General features: G+C 46.8%; 1 protein-coding gene across 1 annotated transcript in view; it reads left to right on the top strand.

Moving 5' to 3' along the window:
- INPP5D (inositol polyphosphate-5-phosphatase D) overlaps positions 1–12185 on the top strand; it is a 114144-nt gene that overhangs the window by 46836 nt on the left and 55123 nt on the right. Inside the window, exons 3-5 of the mRNA XM_010948173.3 lie at positions 732–882; positions 3217–3388; positions 6865–7005. Coding sequence (XP_010946475.3) covers positions 732–882; positions 3217–3388; positions 6865–7005 — 464 coding nt within the window. The remainder of the gene's footprint in view (positions 1–731; positions 883–3216; positions 3389–6864; positions 7006–12185) is intronic.

Consider the following 12185-nt stretch of genomic DNA (forward strand, 5'->3'; position numbering starts at 1 on the left):
TGGGTGGGGCCTCAGCGGGGGCGGGGCTGCCTGCCCTGAGATTACCTTGAGTTTCCTGTTGGAGCCACAGGGCAGAGGAAGGAGACCTGGCCCCAGGGCATTTGAACAGCCCAGTGGAATTACCCTTCCACTCCCCTACCATCAGCTGCAGAGATACAAATCAGGAAAGGTTTTTGTGCTGCCTTGACCATTTTCTGAGTTTTCATAAAACAGAATTCTACATTAAATGAAAAATATAAAAGCAAAACAACTGGTAGAATAGATTTTTCCTATATTTAAAAGTAAATGATCTTGGGAAGGGAGAGGATAACTCCCCCCACCAAACATACACATAAGAAGTCTAGAAAAACATTCTTAACTATTGAAAATAGGTCTCTGTAGATTATAAGACTACAGGTGATTTCTTTTTTTTTAATTCTATATTTAAAATTTTTTTCCATAATGAAAATGCACTACTTGTATAAGATAATGCTTTTAAAAATAAAAGTTTAAAAAAAACTGAAAGAAAAAAGTCTTTAAAACTGTGCCTTTTGCATACTGTCTCTTAGAGGCTGCCGGTTACAGGATGGGAGGGTGTGGGAGTGGCTGGCAGACCCTGCGTAGGAGCCCAGGGCTTTTTCTGGATCGTGGTCACTCCCTCAGCCTCATTCGTCTCTGCCGCAGGTGGCCTTTTGTGGTTGGGTGAGGTTCCAGCCCATTGAGATGTGCTTCTGTTTGGGGTTTGTCCTCAGGCATCCGAAGGTGTCCCTGTGAGGTTCTTCACCAAGCTGGACCAGCTCATCGAGTTTTACAAGAAGGAAAACATGGGTCTGGTGACCCATCTGCAGTATCCAGTGCCGCTGGAGGAGGAGGACGCAGGTGACGAGCCAGAGGAGGAGACAGGTAGGAAAGGATGGAAGGGAAGGCAAGAGGCTGGCAGTGCCTTCAGGACCCTGCCATCTAAGTACCAAGGTGAAGTTCTGGGGTGTTCCTCTCACTTCAAGTGCTTGTAGATCAGCTGAGTCCAGTTATCAGACACTGTGACCCGGTGTTAAAGACAAATTAGGAACACAGACTGTGGGGTCAGGCAGAACTGAATCAAACTTCCTGGTCCCCAGCTTCTTAGCTGTGTGACCTTAGGTGAATTACTCAACCTCTCTGAACCACAGACCTCTCTTTAAGAGACACCAAAAATAATATCTACCTCTCAAGGTGTCATGACATGAGTTAATCAGTGTAGATCCCAGAGCCCTGTACATAGTAAGCACCTGATAAGTGAAGCTACCATCACTGTCAAAATAATTAGCTGAGTTTTCCTGTGAAGAGAATGAGGGAGGAGATCCTTGCACTAAACCAGAAGGATGAGAAAGGTGCTTCTTGATGTCATCATAAAAGGAAAAAAAGGGCCCCCTAGATGGCAGATGAGAGGCAGGCCCGCTGTGTACACGGTGGAGGGACAGACCAACAGAGTGAGAGGCCTGCGGAGCTCACCTTTTCCCCCTGGGAGCTCGTGTCCTAGCAGAAAACCCTGAGACACATAATTGAGCCTCTAAACCGGTCAGGGCTCCTCCTAAGTCCCAGGGCCTGGAAACACAAGGTCCCCCAGGGTGTCCCCCAGGGTGTCCCCCGAAGGACAGATTAGGTCAGAGCCGTGATCATCCCTGGCCTGTCTCCGGCCCATCTCTGGCATCTGCCAATCATGTGCTGGGTGTCTTTTGATCCCCTTCCATGGGCCACCTGCCCATCTTCCTCCCACCTCCCCAGAGACCCACTCTGAGTGATTTCTCAACTCATTGGCTGCCTGTCAGGTGGTAAACTCTGAAGAGCAGCTTCACCAGCTCTTGGAGGCGGTGAGGGCCAGGCAGTGTTTCAGACAGAGTGCAGCTCCGCACAGGTGAGGCCGGGTCCCTTCTCGCATCCATCGGCCCAGTGAGAGGTGGCCTCAGCTGTGAGACAGCCAGAGCTGACGTGTCCCTGGAGTCCAGGGTCACTCACCAGTGCTGTGCCCGCATGTCCCCCAGCTGGCCTGAGAAGCCATCCTGCAGAAGTGTCCTCTCTTCCTTCTCGCCCCCAGGCCAGCTTTTCTGCCCCTTGGGAGTGGGTGCCTAGAAAAAGATCCCAACCCTTTCTGTAAGGGCTGGAAAGAGAAACCCTGTCTTGTGACTGCTCCCACCCCCAGACAAAGCCCAGCTGTCAGCTTGAACCGAAGCAACATGACGTTTGCTCCCAACCCCCGGGCCAGCCCGGTGACTGATTTGGCTCAGGTCTCCTCAAGGTGCTGCCTGTCCCCCTGGGGCTCAAAATGGACTCAGAACCATTGAAAGAACCCCAGGCCAGGTGAGGAAGAGGAGGGCTCATCCTTTAAAGAAAATGTGTCCTTTTAAATCAACTCAACTTCAATTTTTTAAAAAAGAAAGAGGGAGAAAGAGAATGCCCCAGGACAGCTCTGTGGCCAGGGCCCTGGGACGGCCATTCTGTGTGGGAAGACGCTTGGACAGGAGGTCGTGGAGCCCAGGGGCTCAGGACCCTCACTCACCTGTGGCATCTGTGAGATGGAAGTTTTCAAGGTGAATAGGTGGGAGTCCCATCTCCCAGGTCAAGTTCAAGTCATTTGTTTCATATTTCAGTTCACTGGGTGGAGGGAGCTCCTCACTTTCCTTTATTGTCTCTGAGGGTCCAGGGGAAGAGAGAAGGAAAGACAGAGGCTGGAGAGAAAGTGCAGAGAAAAGGGGGATAGGGTGGGAGAGAAAGGAGCACTGTGGCCGGGCCTGCCTGCTCCCTGCCTGGCTCCTCCTGTCACGGGAACCCAGCCTCTGCTGGCCGAGGGCCCCCACCTCAGCCCCAAGCTGGCTGTCCTGCTGAGCTGCTGGGGCTGCTGGCTCCACTCATCCAAGGCCAGCAGCCCTGCCCAACACGGCCATCTGACTCCAGCAGGCATCTTCAGAGCCTCCATGGGAACAAAATCTGGGCTAGGTCCTGGGCCAGAGACCCCCAAGACCAGGTCCCTGCCCTCAGCAGGCTCCCCATCTAGTCCCGGAGTCCTCTGGCAAAGGAGTAGGGACAGGAAGGGACAGTGCAGGCACAGATGAGTCTGGAGCTGGGCGCAGTGACCTGGGCCCCACGTGTTGGGAGGGTGCAGCGGGTGGGCACACAGCCCTCTCCGGAGGTGTGTGGTCCCAAAGGAGGGAGAGAGGATGCGCTCAGCCCAGATGGCATTCCTGCTCTTCTCTTGGGTAGAAAGTGTCCTGTCTCCACCTGAGCTGCCACCCAGAAACATCCCTTTAACTGCCGGGCCGTGTGAGACTAAGGAGGTCCCTCCTTCGAACGAGAATCCTCGAACGAATGAGGTCAGCCGGCCGAGCCTCTCAGAGACGTTGCTTCAGCGACTGCAGACCATGGACACCAGCGGGTGAGTCCCCTCCGGGCAGGCTGGCCTCGGGGGGCCACAGATCCCAGGTAGCTCACTCTGTGCTGACTCCTGGATCCCCCTTCCACCCCAGGACAGGTTTGCTGTGGAGCCCACTGACCTCCCGACAGTTGGTCTGAGGCAGCTGGGCCACACGGCACAGCTCTGGCTGTGTGGACGCTCGTTGGCCCCGCTCAGATGCTCTGTCTCCACCAGGCCCCTTGGCGTGGCAGGAGCTGGCTCTGTTATTCTCTGCTGCACACAGCATGGCCCCACTCCAGACTTTGGGGGCCTGTGCTGTGATCCCATTACTGGGGCTTGCTGTGAACTCACCTGGCATCTCTTCCCATCACGAGTACCTCTACCCCCATGGGTCAGATGGTGTTCCAAGTGGAGGAGGTTGCCTGGACTGCAGGCTGGACCTGCCATGCAGTCCTTCTCTGCTCTGGGCCCCATTCAAAGGAGGCCACCTTCCTCATCACCAGGAAATGGGTCAGAGCAATACTTTCCTGTGCAGTATGGACTAGGGGGTCTATAAAACACGACGCTCCCCTCTTTGTGGTGGACGCTGTGAGATGCAATCGTTCTCTGTTTCACTCGCTCTGATCCAAGGTTCTCAGGATCTGGTCCCGTAGGTGGTACCGGGCTGACTCCTGTTGGTCCACGTTGATGAGGTCCTACAGCTTCTCCACCTCCCTTAGCAGGCCCAGCACTTCCCTGGCTGGATGATGGGAGGTTGAGGTAGGGCCTTGGAGGGGTGTTGGTTATTTTGCAAATCAAAGGCCCTGACTTCAAGACAGGCCAGGGGATGGCTTCCACAGGGAGATGGGGTCCACGGGGGAACCGTGTCCCCGGTGCCCAGTGCGCTGCTTAGCACAGAGTTGGCGCTCCCTAAATATGTGTTGAATGAATGAGTTTGTGCACAGTGACTTCCATGCATTAATAATTTTGAAACATTTTTTGTTTCTTTGTGAGAAAAGGACCCCCGAAGGACATCCTAAGGTCAGGGCTAATGTAACATCAACTTGAAAGATGATTTTGAGGCAGCCAGGGCTGCTCACCTACCAACTGATTTGGCAAAGTACAAAGGAAATGCCTAAAGGTACACACAAGCCACTGGTTGCTAAGATACCTGGTATCTTTATATTTCCACCTTGACACATCCTCTAATTCTTCTCCAGGCCCACCAGGTTATATTCTCTGCAAGCTCCCTAAATTCCTTGTGCTACTTATCCAGTAGCTCAATATCCAGAGCTTTGAATAGTTGATCTATTATCATGATTATCCTGATAACGTGTCTGAATAACGAATGTTTATTAAAACAGGCCTTGCCAAGCCCATTGCCTCATTTCCTTGCGATTCTGTTTCTCTCCAAGCTCGTCATCATTATTATCATCTAGTAAATGCCGTGTGCTCCTTGAGAAAGCAGACAAGGCTGCCCGGCTGTACCGCCACTGCCCATCCCTGCCAACTCTCCCACATGTTCTGTTGGCTCCATCTCCGCGTCCGTTTCGCCTCTGCAGGAACGGGTGTTCTCTAGGCGCTCAGGGCCCAGCCGTGGGGCAGGACGAGGTGTTCAGCCAGGCCTCCACGCGGCCTCCGGGGAGAGGCGGGGCAGCTGAGGGCTGGTGAGCACAGGAGGTGCGCCCTCTCTGGTTTGGCTCCTGTGTTAACACACAGCAGTGGAACTCGGCCAAAAACTCCTGCTTGGAGCAGGGGGTGTGTAAGTGCGAGTACAGTGGGGAGGACCCTGGCAACACGATGCTCACCCTGCCTTCTCTTCTGGGTCATGAAAAACTGAGATGCTGCCTTGTGTTTGGAAGTCAATCTGTGTTGCTTATAAAATAGCTATAAGACAACCTGCACAGTGTTTTGTGCAAGTAAATGAGATCAGTTAGGTCAGAGTTACTATGAGACTGCTGAGTAAAATCAGCCTTCTCTGATAAACAGAGTTCACATCTTTATGTCAACACAAACATGTCTGCAACAAACATTCTAACAAATATAGCTTCCTAAAGCAAGCACTCTGGCTCTCAAAGTTACAAGTCAGTAGACATTTGAATGGTTAAAATGCATACCTCAGAATGGGGACGGGATAGCTCAGTGGTAGAACACATGCTTAGCACGCACAGGCCCTGGGTTCCATCCCCAGTACCGCCATTAAAATAAACAAATAAATAAATCTAATTACCTCCCCCCAAAACAAAAACAGACAGTAAGTAAACATACTTCAATACTACAAGAGAGATTTCTTTTTTGTCCTTTTTAGTAAAACAGACTGAGGCAGAAACTGGATTTTTATGATGTCAAGGCTCAGAATAAGTATAGATTAAAGTTAAATATTGTGACAACTGGTATGTGCATAGCTGCTGACTTCACAATCTAAATACATCAAAACGGCAAATCCACCTCCTTCCAGTCTTAAGAGCAAGTCTTTCATTATTCGGGGATCCTGCAGACCCTCGTGATCTGTAGTTTAAACTTGATTGTATGTCAAGGCTGGAGCAAAGATATTTAAGGCTTGTATTAATTTTTTCAGACAAGTAAATCAACGTCCTCGAGCCTCCGTGTCCTTATTTGTAACATAAGAATAATAGTACTCTCTGCCTCATAACGTTGATGTGCGGATTAAAGGAGAGAATGAACAGAAAGTGCTGAGCAGAGTGACTGGTGTGTTGCACTCAGGAAATACTTGCTGTGATTATAATTTTCATTATCATAAGAACAAAAACTCAAAAGTTGTCGAGAGAAACGGTGGTGGGAGATTGAATGAAGAGGTATGATCGGACCTAGGTGGCGGCCCCAGGGCTGCCTCTGCTGGGCTGTCCTGTGCAAGGGCAGATCCTGCCTCGGGCCGTGTGCTTCATCCGTAAATTGAAAGGGGTTGGACCAGACCTGGAGGAGGGATGGGGGCGCGAAGGGCGGGCACCTAGGCTGCCACTGCCCTATCCCTAGCCCCATCACTCATGGCAGAGACCTCCCCTTGGAGCCTAGGATGACTCAGAACCTCCTTGACACAGAGCTCCAGGTGACCTTTAGCTGTGAACTTGGAGTTGGCCTGTGAGCTGAAGCCATTTGCCATCTCTGGACTAGAGCATCCCTCAGCCCTCAGCTCCTGCCTTTAGGAACAGATGAAGTGGGAAAAGAAGTCCTGTGTACCTTTTTGAAGCTATTTATCACCTTTTCAAAGGATAAACATTTTCCCTCTCCAGCCACTATCACTTCCTTCCATGCACCAGCTTGGGGAAAAGCCACTGTGGGTGGGTTAAGAGGCAGCCTCTCTCACTGGGCCCTTTCTCTTGTCCCACCTGGTCTCCATCCCTTCAGTAAGACCCAGGGAACCATACAGGTGTGCAAACATTCTCCTGCAGGACAGTGTCTCAGTGAGGACGTAGATTTTTTCTTCTTGTGACTGTTGGTATCTATGGCTAAAGGACAAAGTAAGCATGTTGTTATTTCTATTCCCCACCCCTCCCCAGGCTTCCAGAAGAGCATCTGAAAGCCATTCAAGATTATTTAAGCACCCAGCTCACCCTGGACTCTGATTTTGTGAAGTCGGGCTCCTGCAGTCTGCCTCATTTGAAGAAACTGACTGTGCTCCTCTGCAAGGAACTCTATGGGTAATGGCTGCCCGTGGGGGCGGGAGGGGGCGGGCTGGGCCAGAGAATGAGCTCGTTAGGGTGACCCTGCACTCCACCTGGCTGTCTACATACCTCTGCTCAACTCAGAATAATTGGGCAGTCGAAGGGGTTTAGAAATCGTTGTGGTTGTCTGAGGTTTTGTTTTCTTGGTGTTTGAACTTGGTTGTTGTGTTTTTTTGGTTTTTTCTTTTAAACTAAAGTTAATTTGAGGCCAGTTGCTACAGGAAAGGGTGGGCAGAATGCACTGCAGCCCTTTCACACCAGCTCAGGATCTAATGTTTAAGGATTTTGCTACTATTCGTCCGTTGTGCAGCAGTCAGCACATTCGACAAGCCCATAAGGGCACCGAGAGGAAATAAATTAAAATCAGCCTATTATCTGTGTGGGTGTTGATGGCCCAAGATCGCCAGTGATGGCAATTTTTTGAAGTGAGACAATTCACTAAGACTTTAATTTTCAGATATCAAATTCATTTTTACCAATTGGCAAAAATTCTAATATCTTTTAGAGTTTTTGATTATGGGTTTTAATTTCATAACCATTAAAATTAATTTCAAGTGTAATTACACTTTAAGTGTTATAAGGGCAAAATTAAGGCTGATAGCTGTCTAAAGAATTGGCCAAAGAGTATTTTAAAGGCTTGAAAAAATAGAAAATAACATTCAAAACATCTGAAAGAAATCCAAGGATCCAAAACAATCCCATTGCAAATGAAAGGTCAAAATTTCGGCTGGGAAAAGAGCATTTCATGTGGGTGAGGCTTTATCAGCCTATACTGTTGTGTGTTTTATTACATATACAGCAGTGTCTAAATTCTTTTTGTCAGCTTCTCTGGTGCTGTATCTATCTTAGCTTAGTTAATATGCAAAAAAGAATCTTTCACCATCAGTAGTCAAATTGAACTTTCCTTTTAAAGGCTCTTAAAAGCACAATCTGTACATTTGGTAAATTTAACAAATAATTTCTATGACGGATTGAGTGCTCATCACGTTGGCCGGTCAAGCTTAATTTCAGTGAGTTGGCTTTCAACTAATGTAATTTCAGCTAATTGTACCCAGAGCCATCACTTTTATAGACTTCCAGGGAGAGAGATTTTTCCATGTGACACTGTTGTTACAAATCATTTACCACTAGGGAAGACACACATGCACTCTCTCTAAGAAACAGAATTTCATGATGACTGGTAACAAGCTTTTATTTCTGCTCCAGTGAAGACTCTCCTCTTTGCTGCTTCCTTGACCAGGAGAAAATATACCTTTAAGTGTCTCCACAAGCGTCACCCAGTCACTCAGCACATTTCCCCAACACAGCATTGCTTCCTGGACTTTCCTGGGATCTAGGTAACCTCATTCTTACAGTGACAGCAGCTTCCTCAACATGGCTAGTTTCCCACACCTTTATTTACTGAACAGTTAACTTCCAGTTAGAAGTAGAGATACTATGATGGTGTAAACTCCCCACACGCTTGTTTGTCTTCGCTTCGTAGGCAAAGTGATAGTCAGGTTTGGAGACTTGGTTAGCTCAGGGATGGAATCTTAGAAAATCTTAGGAACAAAATTATGTTTCCTGTCCCCCTGCCACCCTGCAGATAGCGTTTAATGAAACTAACTATGCACTTGTAGTTTTCAACTGCTTTGCTTGGAACAGCTCTTCAATGTATTCATTCATTTATTCACTCACTTAACAAATATGGATGAAGAGTCTCCACTGGGCTCTGTTCTGGGTGCTGGGATGCAGCAATGAACACAACACGCAAGGTCTCTGCTCTTTCAGACCTTGTTGGAGCTGACATCCTAGTGAGAAATAGAGCAGTTGATTAAGTCTGTAAATAAACAAGATAATTTTAATCAATATCATGACAAAATACAACAGAAAAATGTGATGGAGAGACACTGGGTGGAGGGTGCTACTGTCCTTTGGGGGTCAAGGATGCCTCTCTGAGGTGGTGACAGAGCTGGGACCTCAGTGACAAGAGGGAGCTAGCTATCCAGTTGCTTGGCAGAGGGATGTCAGGTACAAGTGTCCTGAGGCAGGAATGAGGTCAGCCTCAAGGAACAGAAGGAAAGTCTGTGTGGCTGGAGCATAAAGAGTGAAGGATAGTGTTAGGAACGGAAGTTGGGAAGAGTCAGGTGTAGAGTGGCCATATTTAGCAAATAACACAGGATGCCCCTTTAAGTCTGAACTTCAAATGAACCGTAAATGTTATTTTTAGTATAAGTATATACCACAATATTGGGATATACTTACCCTAGTAGATTATCCATTGTTTGTCTGAAATTCAAATTTAACTGGGTGCCCTGTGTTTTATCTGGCAATGCTAGCAGGAGCCACATCACGTGAGGCCTCCCAGGCCCTGGGGAGAGTGTCGGGACTGTGCCATAATGTGAGTTAGGGCTGTGGAGGCAGACCCAAAGCAGGAGACACTTCGGAGCTGCTGTGTGTGCCATGATGGTGGCCCGCGAGAAGGGAAGCGAGAGGAGGCAGGGATTTGTGTCTGTTTTGCATCCTGCTGAGTCCTGTGTTTAGACAGTCCCTGCACCCAGGAACAGCTGATAGATGTTAGTTAAATGACCCAAGGCTTGGGAGCATGTGGGTGCTGAAGGCTGGTGTGACCGGGGTGTGTGTGGATGGTAGAGCTGGCAGAGGGTGACTAGGTTTTTGGTGCGAGCCACTGAGTGCGGGTGATGCCAATAACTTAGTTGGGGAAAGTCAAGGAGGAGGGGGGGATGGGGGGGTAGTTTCTCTGAACTACCATTGACTTGAGGCCTTATTAAGCATCCTATGAGCTGAGCTACCAACCAAGGAGTTAGTGCTAGAGGTTAGAGCCCAGGAGACCTTTGGGCTAGGGGTATGCATCTGGGAGGCATCTGCACGCAGCTGGCACTTGACACGGAGACAAGTAGGGCAAGGTCGCCGCAGGGGGTAGTGCAGATGGAGGGGATGGAGGCTAAACATTTCAAGGGGGGGGTGGAGGAGGAAGAGCTGGATCAGGGGCTGAGGATGGTGCCAAAGCAGGCCAGGTTTGTTGACTCATACCTGAGGAGTGAGACACAGTGCAAGATTGTACTCCTCCACAAAAATGTCATCTAAGTGTCAGTACCTGCATCTGAAAGAAAGAGCTTCAGCGGCACAAAGGCTTAAGGAAGATTTATAACCCAAAGTTAGATTAACTAGAACCAGATGGTAACTTTTCCAGGGAAAGAGAATAAAGAATAAAGTCTCCAATCTGATAACCCCTGAAATGGAGCAATGAGAAGAATTGCAAGTAGAATTTTAGAATAAAATGTCGAAGTGTGAGAGAGGGCATTTTATCTATTAAGTGAGGACAGGGCACAGATTTTAATAAAGAAGCAAACCAACCAAAACAAAAATACTTCACCATTATAACTGCTTCCTTGGAGGCTATAAGTCCATAGTTTCCAAATCAAATTTGAAAATCAAATCACAAAACAGAGCAGAGTGTCAGAGAAATACATATATACAGAAGACACGGGAGGACTAAATGAGCATATGCAAAGAATGTGTGATTTAAAAAGTGATAGTCTTTGAAAAGGGCATAGAGATTCAACTTATTCCTGGTAGCATGGGCTGTCCAAGAAGCAGTGGGAAAATGGTGGATAATTAATGACTAAATGTGTAAAAGAAAAAAAAATGTTTCCAGCTTATGAAGGAGCTAAATCCAGGTATTGAGAAACCTCGTAAAGATCCAATGACAGAACAACCAGATAGGAGCTTCTACACCCCTCCTTATAATCTTCTAAACTGCAAGGGAAGATAAATTCAGGAAGCAAATAATTAGGAACAGCACCATTCCTTTTAAAAATTACAATATTGGTATTATTCATTCTCCTTGATGATATAAAAATTCCCAAGCAGTATCTCCAAGGAGAAGACTACTGACCTGGAAGTAACTCAATCTAGATATCATTCGAGAGACTAGGGAGTCTTGCAGGTTTTAAAAATTTGTGAAAATGTACTCATCACATTTCTTTACTTCAAAAAGTTTACAAGAGTTTTTTTTCCCCCAGAAGTTTTAGAGGGCTGGTGATCCTAAAAATAAGACCCCAGCAGCTAACCAAGCAGCTGGATATGAGTACACCCAAAGCAAAAGTGTTTGTTCTGTACCCCCATAGCACAATATGATGAAAGTAGAAATAAATAATAAAACTAGCCACAGCCACTCAACCATCTAGGCATGTTTAGATCATCTCTCCTGAATCATAGCTGAACTAAGGAAGGAACTGATGCAATATTAGCCTATGTGGGATAGGTTTGGGAACTGGGAGTAATTAAACCACTGTGTATCAGAGCTCTAACTGATGTAGCCAAAGCACTATTTGGAGGAAAAGCCATAGCTTTAAAAGCTCTGTTATGAAAAGGGTGGTGGGTGGAATAATGAGTCAAGCATACAAATTTATGCCAGTTTCTCAGTCTCCTGAAGGCATCATGGGTCATATCCTGATTGCCTTGATATTTCCTGGGTCAGGCAAAGTACCAGAAACATTTGTCTGTCCAGTATTCATGAATGAAGATTGAATGTGTGCCAGCTGCAAGCCAGGCACTGTTCCACGGGCTGGAGATGCAGCAGTGAACAAAACAGCATCTTTAAGGAACCTCTGTTAAGAGAGTGAGCAATAACAATGGCTGCAAAGGAGAAGAGCAGGGGGAAGATAGTTAAAAACAGAAATAAATTAGAAGAAAAGTCAATTAAGAAAATTTTCAAAATTAGAAATGTAGGAGATTTAATAATCTGCACTAAAGATTTGCAAATCAATAAAGAAGACAGTGTACATTACATGGCTGCAAATTTTCAAATTATAATTAATTGAAACAAATATTTTATATGAAATATGAAATGTGAAAATTACCATGCATGCCCTCCTTTGAACTTCCAACGAATGATAACTATAATTTATCAATTATTCTTGAATGACAAAAATCTTCAATATTCAAGAAAAGTAAGACTTAAATCCAAAACCCCGATCAAGATAATAGCCTGAAATAAACTATATCCAGCTTCATTTATTAATATGAATGTATAATATTTCAGTATTATTCTAGCAAATATAATTTAGTGATATGAAAAAATGTAGATTTTTGTCTAAGAAATTACCCCGAAGGTGAATGAACATAAAGAAAACACTGTAATTGAGCAGTAC

This window comes from Camelus bactrianus, chromosome 5 (assembly GCF_048773025.1).
Source record: "Camelus bactrianus isolate YW-2024 breed Bactrian camel chromosome 5, ASM4877302v1, whole genome shotgun sequence".
Classification (NCBI taxonomy): domain Eukaryota; kingdom Metazoa; phylum Chordata; class Mammalia; order Artiodactyla; family Camelidae; genus Camelus; species Camelus bactrianus.